The sequence below is a fragment of the Phodopus roborovskii genome, unplaced genomic scaffold, assembly GCF_943737965.1.
Source record: "Phodopus roborovskii unplaced genomic scaffold, PHOROB, whole genome shotgun sequence".
NCBI lineage: Eukaryota > Metazoa > Chordata > Mammalia > Rodentia > Cricetidae > Phodopus > Phodopus roborovskii.
This window is the reverse complement of record NW_026126585.1, coordinates 15,233,693-15,259,953: the sequence shown is the minus strand read 5'-3', so window position 1 is coordinate 15,259,953 and position 26,261 is coordinate 15,233,693. Positions and strand designations below refer to the sequence as shown.

The following is a 26,261-nucleotide window of genomic DNA, read 5'->3' as shown; positions in this document are numbered from 1 at the left end:
AAGTCCTGCTACCTTTGTAATACCTGGCATTTGGGAGGGAACAGCGGGATTAGATCACATCCCCCATAAAAGCTTTGCTGGGTTGTGGCGGTACAGGTCTCTAATAGTATTTCACAAATGGGGAAGAAGTCATGAGGGCAGGGTGGGCAGAAGGTATGGGGAGAGCTTGACTTTGTGTGTGTGGAGGGGGTGTGGTGTTAGAGTCCCATGCAGCCGAGGCTGGCCTCAAACTCACTGTGTGGCCAAGGATGGCCTAGAACTCTCGATCCTCTTGCCTCTATCTCCCAAGTACTGGGATTACAGGTGTGCACCATTACACCGAACTGTTTGACTTCCCTGGAACTTACAGAAGCACCGAGTTGGCTGTCAGAACAGAGTAAGCAGCCCTCTGCCCGGTCTCCGCGCTCCAAACTGCTCTCTGGCTGGCTCGTGCAAATGCCTTCACGGCAAGGAGTGGGCAAACAGATCTGGGGGCTTTCTAAGGAGACCCATGGTGGACGGCCTCTGCTCAGGGTGACACAGAGCAAAAGCCAGTTGTTTTGGAGGGATCTTCTTGTCACTCTTTAAAGCCACTTCACCACACACACACACACACGGTCACATTTCAAGACCACTTTATTACCAAAACAAACAAAGGAACCGGCATTTAAATAAATTATACAAACATCTCAAGAGGTAAGGTTTGCAGCCCTCCCGGGGCGGTCAGTGTCTGCAGGGACATCACAGCTACGAAAGTCTGGCTTACTCTGTTCCCTTACTCCCTCCCTTCCTTCCTCAGCCTGTGTGACCTGTCCACTCTTTCCTAGAGCTGCAGCTGTGACGATCCCCACCCCCCTGCCCCTGTGTTCTAATGACGCCTCCACCATGTGCTCTGTGAGTGTGGACGCACTTCACATGCTGCAGATGCTTGCCCCCTTCCCAAGCAAGCCAAGCCCCAGGCCACCGTGAGTCAGCAATCCCTTTGAGTTCCGGGCCTGACCTGCAGGTTAATGGGATCTAGACAGTTGGTTCAAAGGGACTTATGATGTCCGGGGACTCTGTGACCTTCCCGTAGGTCTTGGACTTTGAAGGAGGTGGAGTAGAGGAGGGTAAGTTGTCATTGGCTGGGGTTCTCTTCCTCCTGGAATTTGGCACTTTGAGTGCTGGGCCCAGTGAACCCCAGATAACATTGTCTTTTCAGCCTTCCAAGGTTTGGGCTTCATTGGCAGCCAGATGGCATAATAGATTCGCTGAGAAGCAACAGCCACCGCCAAGAATGTGCTGGCTGCTTGCCAGGGCCCTGTGCTTTAACTGTAGAGAGGATACATGCTAGCTTGCTAGCTTACTTAACACATGGACACATCACAAAGGTCAGGCTCAAGTTAGTAAGTGGGATGCTTTCCCAGGTTGGTCCGGCCCAGCCTGTTGGCACAAGGGTCATTACTAAGGAACTTGAACAACAAGGAGGAGAGGCCAGATTTCCGTGTACTTGTATGGTAGTTTTACAATACAAGATGTGTGTGTGTGTGTGTGTGTGTGTGTGTGTGTGTGTGTGTGTGTGACAGAGAGAGAGAGAGAGAGAGAGAGGAGACAGAGAGAAAACCTATTTTCTTTTCTTTTTTTCTTTTTTTGGGTTTTTCAAGACAGGGTTTCTCTGTGGCTTTGGAGCCTGTCCTGGAACTCGCTGTATAGACCAGGCTGGCCTCGAACTCACAGAGATCCACCTGCCTCTGGCTCCCGAGTGCTGGGACTAAAGGCCTGCACCACCACTGCCCGGCAAGAGAACCTATTTTCAAGTCCACAGTGGGATGTATCTAGTTACCTCCCTGTTTTCACGAGGATTTAATTCCTATTTTCATTTTTCCTGGGGTAAAAGACCCTGAGATGGTTAAGAGTTCCCTGGAGATCCAGTCCTTCACATCTGTAGCCAGTTGGGTGCTGAAGCTAGCGCTTCAGGACTTCCTCATCTGCCTGTCTGGGCGTCCCACCACAGCTCTGGCTGCAGGCTGAGAAAGGAGAGTTCAAATGCCTGGCTCTTTCCAAGTGAGCATGGACATGGCAGACTTCCCAAGGGGGAGGCGATACTGGCTCTGGGGTCAGGTGGACTGTCAGGCCCGGGGTCCCCCAGTTTGTCCCGAGTTTGAACTAGTACCCTATTCCCCTTTCCATGTCTCTAGTGCAAGGAGGGATTCTCGAAAGAGTTTTGTGCATAATTAGCTGCTGCTGTTTCGTTGGAGGACTCTGTTGGTCACCTGTTCCCCAGAATGGGACAGTATCCAGGCAGGGATGATTCAAGAGGCCAAATCAGCTCCTTGGTGGGTTGTCCCTGGAGAGGTAGTGGTCACAGTCATGCGGGTCCTGCCCACTGCCCGCACTAGAGTCTGAAGGGCTGGACAGCAATGACAGAAATGGGCGCAGAGTCCGGGATTGGGGACAGTACCGTGTCTTTGAGGCACAAATCTGACAACTATAAGGCCATTGGAGGGACAAGCTTCAGCATTCTAACCCAGTTCATCCCTGTGTCCCACCACAGCCTGAACCCTCGGTGGCCACAGACCGGTGTGAGCTGCGCTCATGCAGCTCAGTCACCCATATCTTTCTGCTGTTGGTGCTCTCTGAACACTGCAAGTCAACCTGCCATGGGCGGGGCGAGGGTAGATGGGCAGATGGAGCTTGTTGCTGGCCCAGGCTCCAATGGGAAGGGGGTGTGTGATGGGGTGGCTTCACCAAACTCTCGTCCTTGTCAGTCCTTGCCAGGACAGGCTCTTCTGCCTGCAGAGCCTGAGGCAGCTCTCTCCCAGGGACACAGGGAGGGAGGGAAAGGCAGGAGAGAAGACAAGGATCTAGAGCCTTGGTGGAGGGACATACTCTTCCCTCTGTCCCTTTCTGTGGGCCTGGGCTTATTGTCCGTGGAAATCCCAGGTGCTCAGGAGGAAGAGTGGGAGCCAAATGGGCCTTCACAGGGCGGTCAGGGTCTCTGTGTGAAACATGCTCCCGAACATCTCCTGCAGAGGCCACGGGAAAGAAGGATGAGAGCAAGACAGTATTACACCTGCCAGAGTCAGAGCGGCTGCAACCAAGAGGTCACTAAGCACCACAGGCCAGAATGAAGCATCCTGAGTGAGCAGGGGAGAGGGGGCTGGCATAAGACATGAACTGGTACTGGAGAAAGTGCTGGTAGCATCTAATCATGAATTGTGTTGTGTGCTTTGTGTGTTTGTTTGTTCGTTTTACACTTTCCTCTCTGAGCGTCAGCTCCTCTTTTCCTCCTCACTAGGTAGCACCATGTCAAGACTAGAGAAGCCGTATTATTTCTGTCCCATCCAGGGTATTTTATTTTATTTTATTTTTAGTGTGCTGGAGATTCCAAGGGGGCACAGAAAGTAGCCTGTTAAATCTCAGGTGTCCCTTGCTTGCCATCTGCGCACTGAGTGACACACGGAGGACCGTGGGATGGGACGAGAGATGCTATTTTTAGCAGACTGAAATCCAGTTTTCTCTAAACTTAGTCATTTGCTTTCTTTTAATCCAGGGCCCTGGAATGGTGATACATTGCACAGGCCCCAAACAGGCAGTGGCAGAGTGTATTGCATAGCTTTTGTTTGAAATGCTTAGCCAGTTGCAATAATAATTCATTTATGCCTCTAACCTTCATCCGTTCTCCCAGAATGCAGTTTCCAAAGAACAGGGGCCTCTGGACACTGCCCTATCTATGCCTGTCTGCAACAGGGTCAGACAGGGAGTAGGTGTTCCATAAACACCTCAGATTAACTGAAGGTCTCATATTTTACAGGTAGCATCATCAAGCACAGTGATGTCACGTGTCTTGACCACAATCTCAGAGTTGGCACACCGGAGAGTTAAGAATACATAGCAGTTCTCTAAGACTTGGTCCAGAAGCTCTCTCATTCTACAGGATGCCTTGTGTGTGTATGAGTGTGTGTGTGTGTGTGTGTGTGTGTGTATGAATGAGTGTATGAGTGTGTGTATATGAATATGTGTATGTGTGTGTATGTATGTGCGTGTGTATGTGTGCATGTGTGTATGAGTGTGTGTATGAGTATGTGTGGTGTGTGTGTGAGTGTTCATGTGTGTGTGCACAAGTGTGTGTGTGCCTGTGTTGTGTGCATGAGTGTGTGTGTGCCTGTGTGTTCATGCTGATGCTGAGAAGACTCAAGATCTATCATTAAAAGGAAGGTGACTTTGCCACCGTCCAGGTTACTGCTCTGAATGGGAGGACGCAGCCAGCAAACACTTTACATAGAAGCAGGTCCTCTTCCCTCTCCTCCCTCACTCTTTGCCCCCCCCCCACTCACCTGCTCTAAGTCCCAGTAGCTGGGACTGTCCTCTTCTGAATCATACATGGAGAACTCAGCATCTTCTGGAGCCTGAAGGGAAGGGAGTGGGTACCGGGTGAGTTTGGGTACCACAGGTAGGTATATGGCGGAAGGGAGGATATTGGAGAGGACCCCATGTTTTCCTCTCTGGGAAACATGATATAGCACACCTGCCTCCCCCCCTCCCCAACCGGCCTCACGATACAGCACAACTGTAGGCATATGCCCATAGGGCCTGGCCTCCCCTGTGGGTGTTCTAGACAGGGAGGCACGGGTTGCCTGACCTTGGAATTCCTTTGCTTTCTGTGGAATTCTGCAGACAGGATAATCAGACTTCCTTTTCTGGGTTTCTCACTGAACTGTTTTAAGGAGTGTGCATGCATTGTGTGTGTGTGTTTGTAATTTATAAGAGGTAATAGAGAATATATGTAATACAAATTACTTATAGATATTAAAACAAGGATGGGGGAGAAGGATCAGTGGGTAAAGGCATGTGTCACCAAGCCGATCCCCAGGACCCACACGACTGGATGCTATTGATGCAATGACAAATACAAGGATTTTCCGGGAGTCGCGGTAGACAAGGCCCATGAGTCAGAACGCTCCTCTAGTCTCCCAGGACCTGCCAGTGACAGGGGCTGGGTCTGGCTCTTCAGCTTCTGAAGTTTTAGACAGTTGTTTGTATCTTCCTCCATAGCGCTCACTGAGCTAGTAGGTCAAGGATGCCCTCTCCATCCATCTCAGCCTGAAATCGCCAAGCCAGGGCACCCACCACTACTATAAAACAGCGAAGGGCAATGGTTGGTGGTGCCCATTCTACAGATAGGGAGACAGAGATCCAAGCGAGTGAGGTCTGTTTGTGAGTGCTGGAGCCTAGGAGTCTTCAGGCGTGGAGGAGACCTTACCCCTTGGAAGCTGCATGCTGGGGCTCCTCTCCTGCTCGCCTGGGCAAAGAGGACTGCATCATGGATGCTGGGGAACACGTGATTGCGCTGGACACACCCATCTTCAAAGACACCCCCGTGGCTGATGTCATTGTACACCTGGGCTGGAAGGCGGCAGGAGTGTGAGGAAAAGGGACCAGATTGGGGCTGGGCGGGGGAGGGTTGGGGAACCTGACAACTGGCCCTGCAATATCAGTTCTGGACAGCAGAGGGCAGTATGATCTTGAAAATGCTGAGCCCTCCACCCAGGGCAGAAGGAAGCCTTTGGATTTGAGAAGCAGTTGCTTGTCAAGGACAGGCCAAGATAGCACATTCTGGAGGTGGTTTTTCTGGCAGTGTTGATGGAGGGTGAGGGCAATGAACAGGCTCATTATGGGGCCCTTGCAGAGTCCTGCTGGGTGGCATCTGGACACATGTGCATCCATCCCCTTTGCATTTCTCTTGCGTCCCTGTGTGCTGTCTGTACTTGGCATACGTGAAAATGCATGCTCTGAGGCATGGCCTTGGGGCTGCCTGTCTGGAGCACTGTTTGGAGACAAGTCCCTGAGAAGTTGTGTCTACAGATCCATGGATCTCCCGATTTGCAAAGGATTCCAAGCTCAACCAGCCAACCCTCCAATTTCCGTGGGTGGAGGTGGACCCCAGACAGTAAGGTGACTTGGGTGACTCAAGTCAGGACACACAAATTAGTGGTGAGCAGACTATAATCCTGTCTTCTCTCAAGTGCATGAGCGTACCCCTCGCCCAGGACGCTCTGCAACCTATCCTCACTGCAACCCTTCTCCAGCCTCCGCTCCCCTAAATGCCCGCCCAACCCCTACGTTTCTTACCGTGGATGTTCACCAGAAAGATCTGGACTCCGATCTTCCCATAGGTGGAACTTAGCTAGAGGGGTTGGGGAGGCGAGGGAGGGGAAGGAATCGGGGAGAAAAGAAAGGAAAGGAATGTTCTGAGTGGTTCATGAAACACACTTCAGAGAGGAAGGTAAACAAATAAGCAATCCTGAGGGCCCTGGCAGCCACAGGCATGAGTGGCAAGGAGTACTCCACGTCCCTCTGGAGTGTTGGCCCAAGGCCTCTCTGCAAAGTGGGGCGGAAATGGGGCTTTGCCGGTGTGGCAGACACTTAGTTACCATGGCCCTTTTTACAGTGCTCAGGACCAAGGCTCAGTGAGGCGAGTCAGTGAAATCGGGGGACCTAGGTCCAGCCTGGAGAAGCCAGATGAGCTCACACCGGGGAAGGGGGCCTTTGCTGTCCCTGGCTGGTAGTGACGTCAGTCAGGATGCACTGACATTTCAGGGCCCCTGAAAAGTGATCGGATGGGTCCTTCTATCCATGGCATTTGCAGGCTGCCTGTTTGGGACACACCGGTGTGTGAGTTTTCCTCTCTCCAGGCTTGGCTGGTGTAGGAAGGGCAACAGAACTACGGGCCAAACTGGCTTCACTCAGAGGATCCAAGGTGGGGTCTGGGGACCTGATACCTTGAAAAAGAACTCAGGACAGCCTTGGCCAGTGGGCTGAAGCTCGGGAGCTTGCTCCGACACTCATTGCCCTGAAGAGTGTATCTGCCCTGTTTGTATCTGGAGCAAGGAGTCCCTAGGGTCCGGGGCCTCCCTCAGCTAGTTCAAATGAGGGAGGTGAGCAGGCCTCACCTTGGCTAGGGCTTTGACGCCCATTAAGTCCACAAAGCTGACCCCACTCATGTCGAGGATGAGCGTGTGGAAGGTGACAAAAGGTGGGACACTGGCCAGAGTGTCACTAGGCTCCCCGGGGGACTGAGCGGAGGTGGGCAGCTCACACGGGGCAGCCGCTGAGGTGTCCGGGCTGAAGGTGATGTAGGATATGTTGGAGTCACCGGCAGGAGCTTGGTTGTTGTTGGGGTCAGTTGAGGGACCATTTTCAAAGTCCTGTTGGAGTTCCTGCAGAGAGACTGTCTGTGGGTGGGAAGGGGACAGTCAGGACTGTGGCATGGGACCCCAAGCAGAGGCAGGTCATATATCCCAGCTTGGTAGTCAGTCAATACAGGCGTCCCCTAAAGCCCCTTCCTATGGGAGGCCTGCCAGCTTCTCCCTCCCAACCCAAGTGGGAAGAACTTTCCAGAGAAGCCACTGTGCTTGAGAGGAAGCCCCTCTAGAGACAGCGGGACTCCATGCCCGCCTGTCCACGCCCGCCTGCTTTTTTCACCTTCCATCCTCACACAGCCTGGGCGCCTAGGAAATTCCCGCTGGAGATAGGTACAGTGGTAACCCTGGCGGCAGCTGCCTTCCCCTAGAAGATGTCCAGCAAGTGCTCTCAGAGGCTCCCTGCCTGCCTCTCAATGGGCTGCATGCAGGCTGGGAACCTGGGTCAAGGTCAAAATGGTCCTGGAGGTGACCCTGGCCTCAGTTCGTTCACCTTGGTTTTCATGAAGAGGGACTTCCTCTGCTGTGTGGGCATCACCGTCCTCTTCTCTTGCTTCCGGAGATATTTCTGCTTGGCGAGTAATATTTTCTGGGGGTCCATACCTGTCTGTGGGGAGAGGGCCAACAGCAACCTTGATCTCTACCCCTGTGGGATGGCCTGCCCCTAGCCTCTTTCTACTTCCGCCTGCTGCTCAGCAAGGGTGGAGCCTTACCTTGGCAATGACTTTTTGCCTGAAGATCTCGGAGTTGGCAAAGTAGAGAGGGGAGCAGTAAGTGACCATCTTAACCCCCTCAATTTCCTGGACCTGTGACAGGGAGACTGAGCTCAGGTCGCAGAAAGGTCTTGGGGAGGGGGCAGGGCGAAGCAGAGAGGTCCTAAGCTTGGATCGCGTACCCTGTTGTAGGTCTTGGGGTTCACATAGATGTCCGTGTCCATGACCCGGGCCAGTGTGGAGCCGTTTCGACTAGAGGGAGAAGGGGGAGGGTGGAGAGTAAGGATGCTAGCAGCGTGGAGTGATGCTGGGGTAGGGGGCGGGGCAAGGAAAATCAGCCAGGACTCCTGTGCTTATCCAGGCGCGTCGGTTAGTCTTTTTGTTCTGGGGACCTGTGGCCGGTGGCCTGTGGCTGGTCTATAACTAAGCATATGTTGTTGTAGCCACCAGACTGGGCCTTAGGGGGAAGAAGGGAGGGGTAGGTGACAATCCAGAATTTCCTGGTTTCTCCTATGCTCAGCATCATCCTCGCCCATGCCCTGACCTCCTTCCTCTGTGGCATCCTCGGCCTGCACTAATGGCTTCTTTTGGAGGAAGATCAGAGTCCACCCTCTGACCTAGCGTTCTCTGGGGGAGCTGAGGTTCTCACAGTGCCTGTGGAAGGGTGGGTGGGGGGCCTCCTTACCCTTCTTTGTGTGCCCGCCTCATCCCCAACCCTCTGAAACAACGCTGGTTTGCTCTGGGGTTTTAGGGAACAGAGGTCAGATAGATTAGTCTATGCCCACTGTCCTGGCTGGGTTATATACTTCTGAGGTCTGCTGGGCCCAGAAGACAGAAGGTACAGTGTGCTGTGCTAGATCTTGGCATGGGAATCCCCTTGCAGACTCGTCCAGAAACTCCACAGTGGGCCAGGGAGGGATGAGGCCGGTACTCACAACTGGGTCTGGAAGACCACAACCAGGATGGAGAAGGTGACACCCACTGCTACACCGTAGGGCAGACTCAGGAAAAACGAGGAGAGGAAGCTGACCACCCAGACACACTGTGAAGAGAGAGATGTCAGAGGCAGTCTGAGGAGAAAAGCCGCCCCTTTCAGGAAGTCTTTTGGGATTAGCCATGGCTCTAGTTGGCTTGCCCAACTCAGGCCTCTCCTTCCGTTCTTGCTTCCTTTTCCCAAGGAGTACCACGCTGAAACTTTGGTTTGCTTGCTTGTTTCTCTTACACTGAGAGAAGCTGGGGATTGAATGACTCACATACTAGACAAATGTTCTACCATTGAGCTCCATCCACCACAGTCCTCGGCCTAGTTTTAGAAATAGAAGTCTAGCCTTCTCTTTTAATAGATGTTAAAGTGTGCACGGAGAGACGGCATGAGCCAAGGAAGAAGGGCTCGCCCTTGGGTCAGACGCACCCAAGCAGTCTTCTGGGCTGGTGTAGCTGTGTGAGCCAGTTTACTAGTTCACAGAAGGGAAAATGAGGTCCAGTCTGCAAGAAGGCTGAACGGTCAGAGGGTCATCGGTCCTAGCCTTGCAGTGTGCTCCCAAGTAAGTGTGAACCCTCTTCCTGTCTAACAGTGAGGTGTGAATGTGAGCCTGTTCCTAACAGTGAGGTGAGTGTGCATTGATGTTGGGGCTCCTGAACAGAAACTGTGGACAGGGATCTGGGTTATGTCCATTGTCCTCCAGGGGCCCTCAGCAGCCTCTGCTGGGAATTATATAGCAGCGAATTATATGTGCAGCGAAGATCAAGTCCCATGGCACCGTCTGGCTACAAGGGCCATAGCCAGGAGATGGGTGCCATGTGGTAAAAGCAGATGCGTGGGCTGGGAATTAGAACATTTTGTTTCTTCCCTTCTCCATCATTCACTGGGCCCCTCAGACGGACCACACATTTCCTGACTTTAAAGATTCCCTTCCCTACATGGTGCTGGCAAGGCTTTGCCTATGAGAGGCAGGACAGCCCAGGAGTCTGGAGTCCAGCAGGGAGTTTCCACCCAGCCCCTGGCACTGGCTTTCTCCAGCGCCTGTGTTGATTTGTTTACTTAACTACTGTGCTGAGCCTTGATTTTTGCCATCCTCAATAGTGCTTAGTCTCTTCTCTGGGTGGGCTGAAGTGGAAATAAGGGAGCGTTGTCGATACACCGAAGCCCTTATCAGCACTGCGTGGGGCAGGTACAGCTGAAGTGTGACATTGCAGTGGCAGAATGCTTACATAGCATGGCGCCTTCCATTGTGATTCGTCCAATTGCCAGGGTCAGTGTATGCTTCAGAACACAGCGCCATCCCACGTACAGATGAGGAAGTAGAACCCTAGAGAAGTCTAGGATGCTGGTCTTCTGGCTTTATGTTCTATGCTTTTTATTTATATCTATTTATTTCTGGCCTGTGTCCTTTGATTAGGGGAGGTGTGGGTAGTAAACCAGAAAAATAATAGCTACTTGCTGATCACAAATGCAACTCAGACCACACGCAGTTTGCTAATCCTACCTTCCTCATAAGCCATCCCAAAGTTGGATGTGCCCACTTCACAGGTGTGGAAGCTGGAGCTCAGAGGGATAAGGGAATTCGCTATTTGCTACAGAGCCAGAGAGTGGCTTGAACAAAGAATGGCTCTCTCCAAAGCCTGGCTTCTCGGCCCCCGGGGCTTAGGAGGATGCAGACAAGAGGGCCTTGCATCGGGTCAGAGCTTTGGGGTTAGAGGAGCTCAGCACACTTACACAGTCCAGCTTACTCTTCCGCCATAGGTAGTAGGGGTCGCTGAGCTGCTTGAGGGAGTTCTTGAGGTTGACAGCTATCAGGGCTCCTAACACAGCCTGGAGAAACAGAACGTTGCTTTGTGTCATTTGAAGCATCCCCTTCATTTTATCCTTCCTGCACACACCTGACCGGGGATGTCTGTCAGGATGGGGGAGAGAGAGAGAGAGAGAGAGAGAGAGAGAGAGAGAGAGAGAGAGAGAGAGAGAGAGAGAGAGAGAGAGATATCCAGGATTCTTTCCCTAAGCTCTGCTCAGTCTTAGAACTGGAACGGGTAGCCTCTTGAGCCACACAGTTCATTGTGGGCCCACCTTTCCATTTACCCTCTCGCCGCATCCCTGAATGGCTCGCACCTTACATCCTTGCAAGAGGCTGTGCGGCCGCCCTGTGCTCCCAGATACCCTGCCCTCTACCCTCCAGCCTCGGGATCAAACTCCCAGAAAGCCAGAGGTTGAAACCAATCCTACACAGTGAGCTGCCTCGCCAGACAAGTTTGGCTGTCAACTTCAGTCTCCTTCACCTGTACCAAGGAAAAAGAAGAGCTCTGCTGTTTACCTCCTAGCAACTGCCACCAAGTGTGACCGTGGCAACCCATCAGGTGCTACTCCCACTTGTAGGGATTGTTCTCGCTGGAGGCTGACATTGTGCCCTGCTCTCCTTTGGGCTCTTACCTTAGGGAGAGGGTACAGATAGGACCCCAGGACCAGCATGGTGATCATCACCACCAGAGACACACACAAGCTTGCCACCTAGTTGGAGAAAGAGCTGTGTGAGTGTGCATGGACATGTCATGACCTGACTGTTTCCCAGGGAATGAAAACCAGCTGGGTACGGATGGCATGCCTGGGGCACTTGGAATCCTCTGGAACAGTCGCTACAATCCCACTCTTACCCAGGTCCTCGGAGACAAGGCTCACCTGGGACTTCCCTCCAGCCCCATCCACGGCTAGTGTGACAGAGAGGGCACAACAGATGACATGGATCTTGAAAAAGGAGCCAAAGAAGTTGCTACAGCCCAGGGCGATCATCTCCTGCGGAGAGAGGGCAGGGTTGGTGGGAGTGGAGGTCAGATGTGGCAGCCATCTGTGTGTGTGGGGGGGGGTCTGAGGCTTGGTTTGGAAGTGATGGTGATGCTGTATGGCCATACACTATCACTCAAAAGTCAGCCTCAGGCTGGGGAGATGGTTCAGCAGGTAAACCCTTGTGGCGTGGGCATGAGGACCTGGGTTCAGGCCCCCAGCACCCATATTAAAAAAAAAAAAGTGAACACGGATCACAGTTCTGAGAAGGCGGAGGCAGGCGGACCCTCAGAGCTTAGTCTGTAGCCAGTCAGCGAGCAACTCGGTTAAAAAAGAAAAATGTTTGAGAAGTGATGGAGAAAGACATCTGGCCTCCGTATATAGCCCTCACATACGTGTACATGAACTTGCACATACATTTGCACACAATGAACATGTGAACTATCCTCTAAGACTCCTCGCAGAAAGAAAAAGAAAGTTACAGCCAGGGTTCAGGCTCTTAGGTCTAGTCCCCTGACCCTCACCATCTCACCCCAGCACAGAGTCCCAAGGCATCTTTCTCTCCTCTCCTATGCTAGGCAAGGACTCCACCGTGGAGCCACATTGCCAACCCCCTAAGCTGTCGTTGGTAGGCTTCTGTGGGCCCATACCCCTGAGCCCCGCCTGCCAGGGGCAGCTGGAGATACCTGGTTAGAATCCAGGTCATAGCCATGCTTGTTGGCAAGGGTCCGGCCCATAGCCAGGTTGATGACGTAGCCCACAATTGCCAGGGAGAAGGCGGTGCCCACCATGTCCTTCCACTGTGAAACTACCGGCACCACGGGAGTGGGAAACCTGCCGAGGATCCAAAAAGAGGCAGGACTGGGGGTGTGAGAAGGAGGGGCCCCCGCCGTATGCCAGGGTCTGATGTGCATGGCTTGTCCCACTCGGTATAATCAGAAGGTTTTTAAAGCAGAGAGCCAGGGCTTAAGAGAATTAACTTGACCAGGTCAACAAGCCAGCAAATGGGAGGGCTCTGACTCTTTGTACACTGGCTTTTAGACCCCCAGACCTCTAGTGCTAGGAGGCCTTGCCTCCCCGTCCCCTGCTGGGGCAAGGCTTTCCCGAGTCGTCCTGGATCCAGCATGGTACCTGACATAGAACAGATGCGTAAAGAATTTGGTTGATGGATCTTAGTGGTGCCCTTTCTGCACCGGGGCTGGGGGGGGGGGAGGCTGCGGGGTTGGGGGATTGAGGGGTAGAGGGGGTGGAGAAAAGATTATGTGCGTAAAGCCAGCAAACGGGTGGATCTGAGAGAGCTCTGACTGCGTTCAGCACATGAAACTCATGGGGGCTGGGAGGGTAGCAATCAAGACTCGCTTTCCATGAAGAGGCCAGCACCGGCTTGTTATGTGGCTTTTTCTGAGTCCATTTTCAATTAGTTTCACCTGGAGCCTCTCCACTCCACCAGGGCCCCTCCCCGGTGGAGAACAGACTGGGGTTAGCCTCCGAGTGATCTGGACTCACCCTTGTTGGATCTCTCCCACGATCTGCATGTGGTATTTTTTTGGCATCTTGTAGCTCCCAGAGATAGCTGTTGCCACTACCACCTGCAAGACCCCAAAGCGGAGAATGGATATTGGCTCTTAGTTGGGGCTAGATCAGGGGTCTTTCCTAACCCCCTTCCCCACACTGTCTTGCCTCCTTAGGGCTGCGTGTATATGAGGCAGCCTGAGGAGTCACAGGGCGGGCCGTGAACATGTTCACACGAGACTGCCTCCCTGTCCCGCTAGCTGCCAGTGGAGTGGGTAGAGGGATGGGCAGGGGCTCCTCTACTCACAGCCACCCTATCCTGACCCTGGGAGCCCCATCTCCAGACAGGCAGGGCCCTCACCACAATCATCTCCGTAGGGATGGGGAAATGGATCTTGTGCATGTACCGGGCGTTGAGTTCCTTCACCAACACCAGGAAGACAGCGCTGACCAGGGCGAAGATGAGCGAGGCGATGTTGGTGTGTGGGAGGTTTTTGCAAATGTCAATGAAGGTCTAAGGGAGAGAGCATCACAGGCTCCCATCCTTCCTCCCCCTACTGCCCTGCCCTTGGGTGCCTGGCCCAGGGGAGACATGCTGCTGGAGACATACAAAGGCAGAACACAGCCCTGCTTGTGAATACCATCCCATCCCCAACCACCCTCTCCCAAAGGGCGCACCCTGCACACTTTCTCATAGTATTCATGTGTGTGTGTCTGTGCGAGTGTATGCTACATGTGTACAGATGCCTGTGGAGCCCAGGTAGAGTGTCAGGCCCACTACAGCTACAGTTATAGGAGCTTGCGATCCACCTGGGGTGGGAGCTAAGGGCTTCACGATGATATATTTCCTTTTTCTTGTCAAGAGTTTAAACTAAAAAAAAGAAGGGCTTCCCAGGTAAAGGAGTTGAGGCACAGGAATGGGGTCACCTGTTCTGTAGGGACTGACCAGAGGGCCCAGTGAGCACATGAGGATCTGTGTTAGACCCCTTTCCCATAAGGAGGACCCAATGGGATCCCCTCTACCCTCTGGCCCAGCCCGCTATCAGAATGAATAGTCAGCACCTGCTATGTGATGTGAACTCTGCTCCCAGCCCGCCCCTCCCCAAAGCGTGTTTCTGGTTTCCTCCGGACTCACAAAGACGATGGAGCCTGGGCCTGTGTAGGAGGGGATGGTCAGACCAAAGATGTACTTGAGCACTGAGATCAGGATCTGCAGGCCAGCGGCTGTCATGAAGCCCCGGATGAAGGATTCCGAGAGGTAAATGGCAACAAAGCCAAATTGCATGACGCCCAAACCCATCTAGAAGGAAGGAAGCCCAGAGTCGGCCGTGTTCAAACTGCCGGGACAGGACACGCATCCCGCATGCAGGCTGGAACCCTCAGAGCTCAGAAACAGCAGGGACTCAGGGGAGAGCAACCTTTCCCTGCCATTCACTGCCACCTGGGTGCCTGCCACCAAGCCTTGGTCCCCTCAGCCACAGCCTCTCTGTTGTGTCACGTCACCATGCTGGCTTCAGTCCCTTTATCTTAAAATAAACGTGGTCCTCTCCTCCCCACCCCACCCCGGGCCACCTGTTGCCCAACGGAAAACTGGAGACCCAAACACCGCCTTTCCTCCCCCACACAGTTAGCCGCTAAGAGCTGGGAGAGCTCTTGGCAAAAACGTTCCTTCCTCCCACTCCATCTCCTTCTCCATGGCCACCACTCTGCCTCTCCTGCCTGGGTTTCAGCCCGGCCCCGCCTTAGTACCACCTGCTAACCATCTTTCTGAGCTAGTAAGGACCCAAGCTGCTGCCGGACACACACACGCGCGCACACACACACACACACACACAGACTGCAGACTTATTCTTGGGCCCTTGCCTTCCTTTCCCACTTCCTCTGACCCTCTGTCCTTGAGCCACACCGAACTCCTTGCTGTCCCCTACCTACTCAGGGTTCACTTAGGCCTCGGTGCTTTTTGGCGCCGCCCCTCAGCCTGAAGCAGCCTGTACACTTGTTCACGCTCAGTCACTACTGAACCAACACTCGTCCTTGCCTTCTCAGGCCAAATGTCCCCTCCTCTCTGATGACTTTCCTGGGTTCCCATAGCCGCTTGTTCACGGTCCTACTGAGCCTCTTATCTCACCATGGCACACAAATCTATCTGTTGACAAGGCCACTTCCTCTGTCCGGCTCGGAGCCACTTGTGAGCTGGGACTTTTTTTTTTTTTTTTAACCTATCTTTGTATCCTCAGGGCCTAGCTCAATTCCTGGCAGAGCGAAGCAACCAGGAAACATTAGGAGGTGAGTGACAAATACTCTCTGAAGTGGCCGATGTCCTTGCATTCTGCCACACCGGCATCTTTCATCAACACTGGAGGGATCCTTTGTCCCAGGGCTGGGGCTGGGAAGGAGGCTGGAGGGGCGGGAGGGATGCTTGCAGAGATCAGGGTTTCTCCAAGCGGCATCTCTAAGCCTCCAGGCAGACTTTTATGCTTAAGAGAATTTCATCAGCAGCATTGGTACACACGATGAGATGGAGACTAAACTATTTTTAAGGTCCTTTTAGTCCCTAGGGTGGGGAGGGCAGCTTTAACAGCACACTGGGGGTTTTGAGGTAGGGATAGAGTGGCCTGTCACCTTCTGAGGTAGGGTCACTTGTAGGACTGGGAGCTGGGCTCCTCACCTGAATGACAGCAGTCAGGCAGGCGAGCGTGGCCGACACATGCAGCCTTTCCGCCTCCATGGCTGCTGTGTCCACGTAGCTCTCGTTGGTGGCATTGTTGAAGATCTGAAATTTCGACTCCGGGGCCAGCTGCAGACAGATGTTACCCACCAGGATGCTGATAACGGCAAAGGTACCTGTGTGCCCCACCCGGCCAGCAAGAGTCAGAAGTTTGCAGCATACCGGTGGAAAGGAGCCCCAGAACACTTTGCACCAGTCCCAGAGGAACGGCTCCCTACACCCGTCTCTGCTGGCGCATCATCACCGGCAGTCACATCTAAGCCGCCTAGGACACGTCCCCAGATCAGACACATCCTTGTTGGATGCCAGCTCAGAAGAGCACGCAGAGGCTGGACCAGAAACCAGCCCTGTGTCCAGGCACTTTCCTTCCGTCTCCTCTCTCAATCGCCTGGAGCCACTTGTGAACTGGGCTCTCTTTGTCTCCTTTTTTTAAACTTATCTTTGTATCCTCAATTCTTAGACAGCTCCAAATGTCCCTGCAGTGGCCTGCTGAGAGCAGCCATGTCTCAGTCTGCTTGGTCTGCATAGCATGTGGCGGATCTCATGCTGTCCCACTTGGCTCTCCATCCCGGGAGGAAGATGCCATAGGGCCGGACCGACTGAGCTCTCGTGGGCATAGTGATTTCTCCAAGGTCATCGAGGACCGATGCATCGATCACCCTTTCAGGTTGGATCAGCATCAGTTCCAGGAGAATAAAGGTGGAAACGGAACCCCCTTCAATTCACTATGCCCTGTGTCTTTGAGGTCCAAGTCATCATGCTCAGTGGGGGTGGGGGTGCGGTCGGGGAGGGAGAGTGGGGGAGGGGTGGAGACGGGAAGCGACCTTACCTGGCACCATCTGGTGTATTCCCCCCAGGAAGAAGTAGGTCAGGAGGGGGAAGAAGGAGGAGTAGAGACCATTGACTGCGGGCAGGTTAGCCAGCAAGGCGAATGCCATACCTGCAGGAGGCAAAGTACAGGAGACTTTAGCTCAGGAGAGCGCCTGGTTCACGGAGGTCACAGAAAGGCTGGGGTAGAGGTAGGGAAAGATTGGGCCTGGCTGGGGGGTAACTCTCACCTTGTGGCACCTGTATGCAGCCCCCACTGAGTCCACCCAGCATGTCCGGGACGATGTAGTCTTTGATCTTGTACTTGGGAAGCCAGGAGAGTACAGGCAACAGCCCAAACACAAAGGCTTTGAACTTGGCGGAGGAGCATCTGTAGGAGGAGAGGGCAGGTTGCAGGGAATGCTAGCTAGCATCCCCATCCTTTAGATCAGGCATCCTCAGTGCGCTCTGGAGTGTGCACCCTGTGCTGCAGGATTTTGCGGAGGGAAAGCCATGCTTTTACACTGGAGAGCGCAGCCACACACACACGCGCGCACACACACACACACACACACACACACACACACACACACACACACACACACACACACACGGGCCATGGTTATGGTTGCTGGCTCTCCACGTGGGCTTGGAGATGTTGATTTCATGGTGGCTCAGCCTTCTTTAAGGTGTCAAGTCCCTTTCTTTTTGAACTTCTCAAAGAAGGCAACCTCTGTTGACCCTGTGAGGGCACCCTGCCCACTTGCCGCCCTCTACGTATGGGGAGTCCAGCATGGGTGTCCACCCCTGGCAAGGCATCAGAGTGAAAAGATAGGAAAGCCGTTCCTTGGCCAACAGGGTAAGGAGTATTGATCGCTACTGTTTGTGCAGCGCCCTGAGATCCTTCCGTGGAAACTCAAGAGCAGCCCGAACAAGGGCTTACAACGGTGACAGCCGGCAGATTTATGACTTGGGGTGAGGGTTGCTTTTCTTCTCCCAAGTGGGGGAAGTCAAATGCTCTGGGTTCCTCCAGTGACTCACGGGCCTAGTCTGATTAGGCTTCCTTTCCTGCCCTTCACCAATCTTTACTCTTTGTTGTTGCCCAACAATAGTTTCCCTGACACTGGGGCCCCTGGATGTCACCCAAGACTGAAACCAACACAGACAATGCTTTGTATCCTGGAAAGTCTAGGCAGATTTTTTTGGGGGGTCCCGATTAAATACTCAGCAGAACAGACGGCATCTCTACCAGCCTGTCAGTCCAGCCTCTTGTGGGGCCTATGGTACTCCTTGTGTCCAGGACGTGGCGAATGGCTTCATGCATACCTAGAAGTCTTGTGTTAGGAGGCAACAGCCCTCCTGGAGCTCTGACAGATTTGCTTATGGCAGAGGAAACTGGACTCGCCGGTAGACAGTTGGCTGGGGGAGGAATACAAGTCACGCGCCCAGCCTTCTCGCACCTCTGCCACATGTCAGGCAAAGCAACCTGAAGTCTGAGACATATGCTGGCAAGGGGTTGCCAGACACCTTATACAGTGGCCTCAGAGGCCAGGGTGGAACCAGGGGGAGGGAGTGGCTCTCCGGACATTCATTCATTCATTCATTCATCAACCAGCATTCATGGGAGCAACGCCTGGGTTTGAGGCACTGTTCAGGGCTCCGGTGCCAGTGTCATGGGACCTGCCAGTGTTCGAATCACCCCTCTATAGTTCGAATCTCCCCTAACCTTCGGGAAAACATCAGATCCTTCACCCCTCCAGCACACAAGCAACCTAAACGTAAACCCCTTGAACATAAAGACGGCTAAGCCCGTCCATCCGAGGGGACAGCTGCAGGGACAGGGCCCAGGCACGGGGCACAGGACTCTTGAGTGTCTTGTCGCTGAGCAGAGGTAACCCTCCCAGGAGACGCAGGGCTGGTCTCAGCCTTTAGTAAAGACTCCAGTGGGTGATTCCCCAGCCTCAACCAGTTCCTCCTGTAGCTCTACTTCGGCTACTGCCAGTGACCTCAATCCAAGTAACTGAATCAGCTGTTTCCCCAGGGCAGCCAGAGAGGGTGAGGTCTGCCAGAAGTCTGCGGGAGCGGGGAGGGGGAAGCCCGTGGGCTCAGGCTTCTGGGGGCCCACTGTGGATAGTCCCGTCCTTCTAGGCAAGGTTGCACAGCCCACCACCACAGTCCAGGGACCCGAGAGTGGGAAGAACCCGAAAGCTGCTGAAACCTCTTAGTACAGCCTAGGAATTTAGGGCTTCCTCTAGGAATTCTCTGAACAGGATGGAGGAAGGACTATCCACAAGGGGATGAGGCATGTGGAGATGGTGACTCAGGTACCTTTTGATACACAGGGAACAGGGTATGGAGGAGGGTCCCAGGTGCCCCCTACTACTCTACTGTGCTGTGGCATATCCAGCTAAGGGTCCTCTGAAGCCCCGAGAGAGAATTAAGAGGACTAAGATGTCAGGAGACAGACTCTATGTAGGGGACAGAAACACCCTATAACCCTTGGCAATGGCTAGTGGCTCGTTCTGCCTCTCCATCCTCCCTAAGGATCTCAGGGTATATGAGCTTGCAGGCTCTTATATCCAGGGTTCAGAATCTCCTCCCCCGCCCCCCTCAGGGCTTCCCTAACCGCTTGGGTACTGGTCCAGGAACTCTGACTGGAGCACAATGGATTTTGGTGAGGGACAGAGGAGAGGGAGTCTGGGCTCCGGGCCACGTTACCTGAAGGTGTTGCGAAGTTTCTCTCCCACCGGGTAGGTGCGGTCCTTTTTCTCAAACTCGTCATCGAAGAGGGAGAGGGAGTACGCAGCTCTGTCTACCACGTAGCGGGGCCTGGGCTGGCTCATGTCTGGGGCATTGGCAAGCTTTAGGAGAGGCAGGGTATGGAAAGGTGAGGGGGCATCCCTTCTCGGTGCCAGCTAGGTCCTCCTCTCTCCGGTCCTCTCTGCAACAGAGATTTATCCCTGCCTTCCCGCCCCCATCCAGCGAGGTGCCTCCCTTCCTCAGTCAAGTCTTTCCACCAGACTCACGTCTTTTGGTGGCCTTCCTTCTCAGGCACTGATGATACACACACTCGCCCTGGCTGTTTTGCTTGGCACCCAGCACGTGGCTGGCACTCCACACCCGTGACATCACTGTCACTCCTGCCGAACACCAGGCAAAGAGGAGGTGGGAGTAGCTGGTTTCCACGCGTGACTCCTGCGCCCCTTAGGACGGGATGGCCCCACAGACCACTTCCTGCCCCAGGCCTCAGCGTCCCTGGCAGAAGGGCTCATATCATTCAGCCAGTTAACTGGGAACAACTGGTGAAACTGCCTGCCTAGAGGCAGGGGGACAGCTGACGTGACCTCAGGAGGACCTTTGTTGGATGAGACTCCTGCCCACGACTTCACCAACAGGTTTCCCCAGGAAGGACAATGGTGCGCTTGGGGAAGTCTGGATGGCCGGCTTCAGCTCTCTCCTACAGCTTCCTGGGCCTAGCCTCTCCTCCACCCTTGTGTACTGGTGTCTCTCTCCTCCTCACGTTTTGCGTAACCTCACTGATGTTCCAGGAGGCTGAGCTGGGCAGAGCTTGGTGCCATGGCCCTTGGGGCCCAGAGGAGTTCCCTGTGAGAATGTCTCCTCCACCCTCCTCTCACTCCGACCCCTTCCCCTGTCCCTCAAGCCCAGTTGGCAAAAGCCACGTAGAGGCCCTCAGGGGAGGAGAGAGATAGGGTGGTTTGAGGGAAGACTTGCGTTTGAGAGGTACTGGGGATTCTGGGGTGGCTGTAACCCCAAAGTTTTGAGGTAGGGTTGAAGATGGGCAAGCATAGAAGGGATCCGTCCCACCAGACTTCCTCGGTGGGGGCCTCAGGGAGTGTGCTAGCGTAGGCTTTTTGGGAAGAAAACACTAGAAAGCGCTGAGAATCCAGGGACCCGAGGCTGGCTCTGGCTTTGTTGGAGGGAAGGAGAGGGTGATGTTGGCTCTCTGAACCATCCTTAGCAATGTGGGTTACGTGGCTTGCTGCACAGGGATGTAAGCCTTCTGGCCAAGAAGGAATTGAGTAAAATGGAAAGGACAGCAACCTGGGGGTCTTGGTTAAGGAAGCTGAGCTTGGGTTGATTGGTGTATCCATTCCTTTAGTGTGGGAGCTGAGACAGCCTTCTGGAATGGAAGCTAAGGGATGTACTGTGAAATCCCACGATGATATCCACCAGAGGGTAAAAATGGGTGGATGAACCTACCCGTAGAGCCCCTGCCCAGCTACTTGTCTGATACTTAGTACTTAACAAATGCTTGTTGAGTGAATCAACCAAGGGGTTTTGGAGGGGACATGGGCAGAAGTGAGTAAGGGCCATGGTATGTGAGACTTGTAATGGTAGAAACTCAAAGCGGCCTCAAGAAAGCAGCCCCAGTTCTAGAGGCAGAAGGATCTGGGTTCAAAGATGCAGTTTCTTCATCTGTAAGTGGGGATAATAGTCCCGGGCAGTTTCTGTGAGGATTAAGTGAGCCTGTGTGTGATGCCGGTTTCCTAGGTCTCCAGTGAATGCTAACAACACTGATTATTATTACTAAGAGGGGAGGATGCTTTCCTGCTTATGAGAGACTATTCTCCGGCAAGCAGTCTTCATGCTCCGTGGAGCAAATGGCTTCATTGCCCTCCCACCCTCCCTGGAGTCTGCCAGGGTCTGTCTCTCTGGCTGGTTTGCTGGGCAGGCTCTTTGGGAGCAGTGTGACTCCCCAGGGGAACCCATAGTGCTGGGCCTGGCTTCAGGGTCGCTTGCAGTGTGGGGAGTGTGTCCCAGGCCCCTGAGCTGACCAAATATTGCAAGGTGAGTTGACTGACAAAGCAAAGCCACCCAGAAGAGGAAGGAGAGGGAAGGAATCTTGCCTCAGTGCCAGCCCGTAGGGTGGGGTGGGGGTGGGCTGGAGGGTGGCGCCAGGCTATTTTTAAAGGCTATCTGTTCTGCCAGTACATTTGTGGGGTGGGCTACCCCCTGCTTTTATTCCCCCATCCATTCTACATGTCCGCAGGGGTTACTTTTCTTTCCCCCTGCCACCCAATCACCCTTTTCCCGCCCCTTGTCCCCACCCCCACCCCCAGGTCTGACTTCACTCAAGCACCCTTCTTAACTGAATGTTTGGCCACCAGCTCTACTCTTCCACTCGACACGTCGTCGTAGGTCCTGTTGGGAAAACCCAGTGGCCATTTCCAGGAGGACCAAGCCCAGGCTCCTTTTTTTTTTTTTAGGCCTTGTGTTAGACGATCCAGTTGACTGGGTCCCTCTGCCCTGTGCAGGCAGGTTGTTCACCCCAAACAGGCTTGGGTCTCTCTCCACAGTTCCTCCTCACCCTAGGTGCTCTGACTCATTGCTGCCTTTCTAGACCTGCCTGTCCTCAAGACCTGCTCGAATTCCTCCCCCCACCTCCATCCGGAAGTCTTTCCCAGCACCCTGGCCTAAGCCATTGTCCTGCCCCTTCCCCTCAGTTCTCTTCCGGGGCTAGACTGTGGCGGGCTTCGGCCATTCCCATTCCTGGCTGACTGTTCAGGAAAGAGAAGAAGGGCAGGTGTAGGGATGGGAAACCTTTAGCCAGTAATGGGCTTGTGACTCAGCATGGTCTCTGCCTCTCCGGGCAAGGCTTCCCTGCAGCCTGAACGCTGGGAGTCCCCGGTGACACAGGGTAACAGAAGGAAAAGTCCCTTTGCTTTTGGTGACCCCAGCTTGCCCCTTTTCTGTACTCTCTCTCTTCTACTCCAGAACTGGGGGGTGTTGCAGCGGACCAGGCTTTTCACAAACGCGTTTCTAAAAAGGAGAAGCCAGCAGTTGGCGTTGGAGGCAGGAAGCTCTGTCTAGAAGGGGATTACTTTGAGGACTGTGCTGGCCCCAAGTCATGGAGAATAACAGATATGTGTTATCTAGGCCTTGACAACTACTCAGATGCTTCTGGTGGAAGGGCTCCAGGACCCCAAGGGACAACACTGATGTGTGCTCTTGGATGGCGTTGAATCACGAAGACTTTTGGGTTCTGTTTTCTTCTCTTGAGGACTCTGCCTGATTGAGTTGCAAGTATAGGCTCAGGGGCAACCCTGGCTCTTTGATGAGGAGGTGCCTTCATCACACATCCTGTTTTCAGGGAGGGAAGGCTGAGGTGGGCTGTGCATAGCAGGGGCGGACCTGTCATCCAGTCAGCCCTTGGGACCTTGAGTAAGGGGAGTGTGAGAAGGGAAAAGCAGGGAGCTATTACAGAAGAGAGGACCTCAGCCTCTTGCAGATGCCCCTGGCAGTTCTCAGAGAGCTAAGAGGGCCTTACGACGTTGAGTCGTGTGGGAATGTGGTAAAAGACAAAGAAGGCTGGAGAGATGGCTGGGGGGTGTTAAGAGCACTTACTGGTCTTGCAGAAGAACGGGGTTCAATTCCCAGCACACACATGGTGGCTTACAAGCCCTAACTCCAGTTCCAGGGAATCTGACAGCCTCTTCTGCCCCTGTGGGCATCAGGCACACGCGTGATACATACATACATACATACATACATACATACATACATACATGCCAAAAAAACCTCATATACATAAAATTGAATCCTCTAAAACAACAACAAAAAGGAGCAAGACCGTTAGGTATCAGGAGTGAGATGAGCTGCTCCCTTGTTGGACTCAGTCCTGGTAGGCCAAGTGTTCTGCGGTCATAGCTGTGTACTGAGTCTCCCCCCATCACACCCCCATCCCACGGGCAGATTGCAGGAGCCATGTGACAGTACCGAGGGACAGAAAGGTGAGTCTCACTGTGGAGAAGGGGCAGAGGGCATCCTGAAGAGCTAGAGGTGGGTGGGCTCTTTAGGACTTAGAGAATGAGAGGGAGGGAGGGATGAAGATGGGGGGGGGAGAAAAAACAGGGGGAGGGAGAGAAGAGAGAGAGGAAGAGAAGAGAGGAGAGGAGAGGAGCGAAGATGTGGTCACTTAAGTAATTCCTAACCCTGGGCCAGGGAAGAAGGGAGGACCAAGGCCAGCCTGAGGCTGGATGTTGCACAGACAGATGAGGAGCTGGAGAAAGGGAGAAAGTAACAAAAGGACTCTGTAAGGACCGCTTCCAAAGGACTCATACAAAAGAAAGCCGGCTGGACCCTCGCTTGCGTCTGAAGGTCTGTGGACCCCTTAGGATGCTTGTTCAGGGGGGATCGGCACGAAGCCCGAGGGAATGGAGAGTGAGCGGGTGTCTGGCCCTGCACTGCGGTCAGTCAGTTTTGGTCATTATTGTCACTGCCTCTCTGGAAGAGTCCCGCTCGGCCACCTTAGGCGTCACACCAGGCCATCCTTTTCCTGCCTGAGCCTATGCTGCAGCCACAGGCCCTCCCACTCCCGATGGTTTGGGGGCTACTGGGGAGAGTTACAAATCATTTCTGTAGGAGGACGAGGAATACTGGGGAGCGGAAAGGTGAGGGCCTGCCCGCGGATTTCTGTCATGTCTGGAGGTGACCCTGTCACCGTGGCCCAGAATGACTTCCTTCCTGCGCCCTGGCTCCGGGGAGTTTTCCTAGATACACCGGTGCCAGACACAGGAGCAGTCCTGGCCTGGCAGATCCCAGGTGTTCTTATCACAGATCTCTACCTATCTAATGGCTGTGTTCTGGGGAGTGGAAAGGTCACCTTGATGTCCCCTTTGCTTCAAGGGCTTGCCCCTTGCCTTCCCTTCTTCACCTAGGGTAGGTATCCCAAGAGAGGGCAGTCTCTCTGTGGCCAGTGTAGGCGTATAAGCTGTCTGGCAGAAGGTTGGGGCCCCAGCTGCAGACTGTGCCTCTGCCGGGCGGAGAGGCTCTAGAAGCTTGCCACCCTCTAAGGCATTTTGAAATACTCTTTCTGTTGTTACCATGATTCTGTCACAAATCTGCAGGCCCCTTCTAGCTCCAGGCCCTCCTTTGTGATATAAGGGAGAGTGTACCCAAGGCAATTGTTGCCTCTCCGGCTGTTCTGGGGCTGTATCCTGCGAAGGGTACTTATTACCGCAACACTCGGGTCCCATTCCTTATCTCCAAGCCCGCTTGCCCATCTGCTCTCCCTGTTCAGAAGGGATGAACTGGGACTAAGGGAGATACCTGCTCCAGACCACAAGGTCCCTGTAAGGATATGCGGGGTTCGGTTCTTAGAAATCCCTAAAGAGACCCGCGAACCCAAGAATCTGGGTCAAAATTCCAAGTGGCATTGAGTGGAGGCTGACTCCCCCAGGGGATTGTATCCATCAGGTCATGACCACATCGCCCTCCGTTTGGCTCACATCCAACGGGTCCCCATTCCTCTGACAAGCCTCCTCAGGTCATTTTGTTTGGGTTGACACACTCTCGCTATGTATAGATTTTATGTCGCTCTTCTGGAAGCCTCTGAGTACTAAGAGATAAAGGGGTCACCTTTGCTTCAGGATCCCGTACAGTGAGCCCCAGGTCAGGACAGACCCCCGGATGTTCGGGGGGAAGCTCTGGTATAGTAATAGATTCGGTTCTGGTATGTGCTGGTCTTCATGCTGCCCAAGCAGGCTCTGGCCAGGTTCTGTATGTGGGGCACTGTAGGGGCTCTGGGAGAGAATTATCTTCGAGTAAGAACACATAGGGAGGGTTTCCTCTCTCAATCTGCTCTGTTTCAGGGTGGGGAAGGCTTCGCCACTCCAAGGGGCATGTCCTTAACGTTGCTCTTCTCCGGGCTCTCAGTCCTAACAGGCCCAAGGTCAACTGAGTGGCTGCTGCTGTGATGATAAAAGATTTGCTGGCCTAGTTTGGGGGAGCCTCTGGGCTAATTTCCAGAAGCAGAGACATTGTCCAAGAATGCCATGGGACACCTTAGAACTCTGGGGTGGGAAGTTGAGGGGCTGGGGTGCTCGCGTGCCTGGCTCCTCACCTGCTGCGTTCACCCAGACCCTTCCATGTTGCATGGCTCAAACTCTACCTGCCTGACGGAGCCGCCCCTCCCTCGCTTGCCTTCTTTTCCTTAACCTCCTCCCCGTCTACCTCTTCCAGCTTCACAGAAGTAACAGGGACCAAATAGGAGTCTGTGCAGCTAATGCGAAGAACCCCGTGCTTGGGAAAGAAAGTGAGGGAGTCTGGAGATGGAAGGTCGGGGACACAGCCACACAGACAAGATGTACAGAGAGTTCTCTGCTTCCAGGCCTTGGAAAGAAGAGGAGAGAGCAGGTGGCCCAGGAAGGCCCACACTCAATTCCCTGTCCTGGAAGGCCTTCCTCTGTCCCACTTTAGCTGAGGGCCACTGACCTCTTCCCATACGGTTCTGCTTTCTCCTCCAGCTAAACTCTGCCTAGTAGCTGAGGTATTTACGGTGGGCTCCACACAGGGCAGGGTTGGAGGGCTGCTCACAGGCTCCGGTCCAGAATGTCCTTCTTACTTGTGCTCAGGTTGGCAAGTCCCCACCCTATCATCTCCCTTTTGGAGGTACCCTGGGGCCTCTGCTCTTCTCTGGATAACCCCCAGCCCTTTGGGTGGGTTGGGCTGGGTGGGGCTTACCTCTGAGTGAGCAGAGCCGGCTGGGCAGGGCTGCAGGTGTGTCCGGGCAGCGGGTAGCAGGCAGTGGAGAGGTGTTCCTGAGGTGT

At 53.9% G+C, this 26,261-nt stretch overlaps 1 protein-coding gene across 1 annotated transcript; it reads right to left on the bottom strand.

Moving 5' to 3' along the window:
- Positions 1 to 833: 833 nt before the first annotated feature.
- Slc26a9 (solute carrier family 26 member 9) lies at positions 834 to 26,261 on the bottom strand. Its single transcript, XM_051204062.1, has 21 exons — positions 26,176 to 26,261; positions 19,411 to 19,553; positions 16,944 to 17,083; positions 16,715 to 16,825; positions 15,826 to 16,001; positions 14,293 to 14,457; positions 13,519 to 13,671; positions 13,152 to 13,234; positions 12,332 to 12,479; positions 11,544 to 11,657; positions 11,298 to 11,375; positions 10,590 to 10,685; positions 8,809 to 8,915; positions 8,056 to 8,125; positions 7,874 to 7,966; positions 7,654 to 7,767; positions 6,912 to 7,193; positions 6,091 to 6,145; positions 5,222 to 5,364; positions 4,296 to 4,367; positions 834 to 2,984 (listed from the first exon to the last, which is right to left on the bottom strand). Exons 2-21 carry the CDS (start codon positions 19,533 to 19,535, stop codon positions 2,937 to 2,939), a joined length of 2,373 nt encoding a protein of 790 aa, XP_051060019.1. The 5' UTR covers positions 19,536 to 19,553; positions 26,176 to 26,261; the 3' UTR covers positions 834 to 2,936.

Excerpts from the sequence above, each read along its gene's own strand:
- Slc26a9 (XM_051204062.1), bottom strand. The coding sequence starts at position 19,535 with ATGAGCCAGCCCAGGCCCCGCTACGTGGTAGACAGAGCTGCGTACTCC. Across the intron at positions 8,916-10,589 it reads GGAAGAGTAAGCTGGACTGT|TGTGTCTGGGTGGTCAGCTT; the intron begins GTAAGTGTGCTG and ends CTCTCTTCACAG. Across the intron at positions 7,768-7,873 it reads GGCAAAAAGTCATTGCCAAG|ACAGGTATGGACCCCCAGAA; the intron begins GTAAGGCTCCAC and ends CTCTCCCCACAG.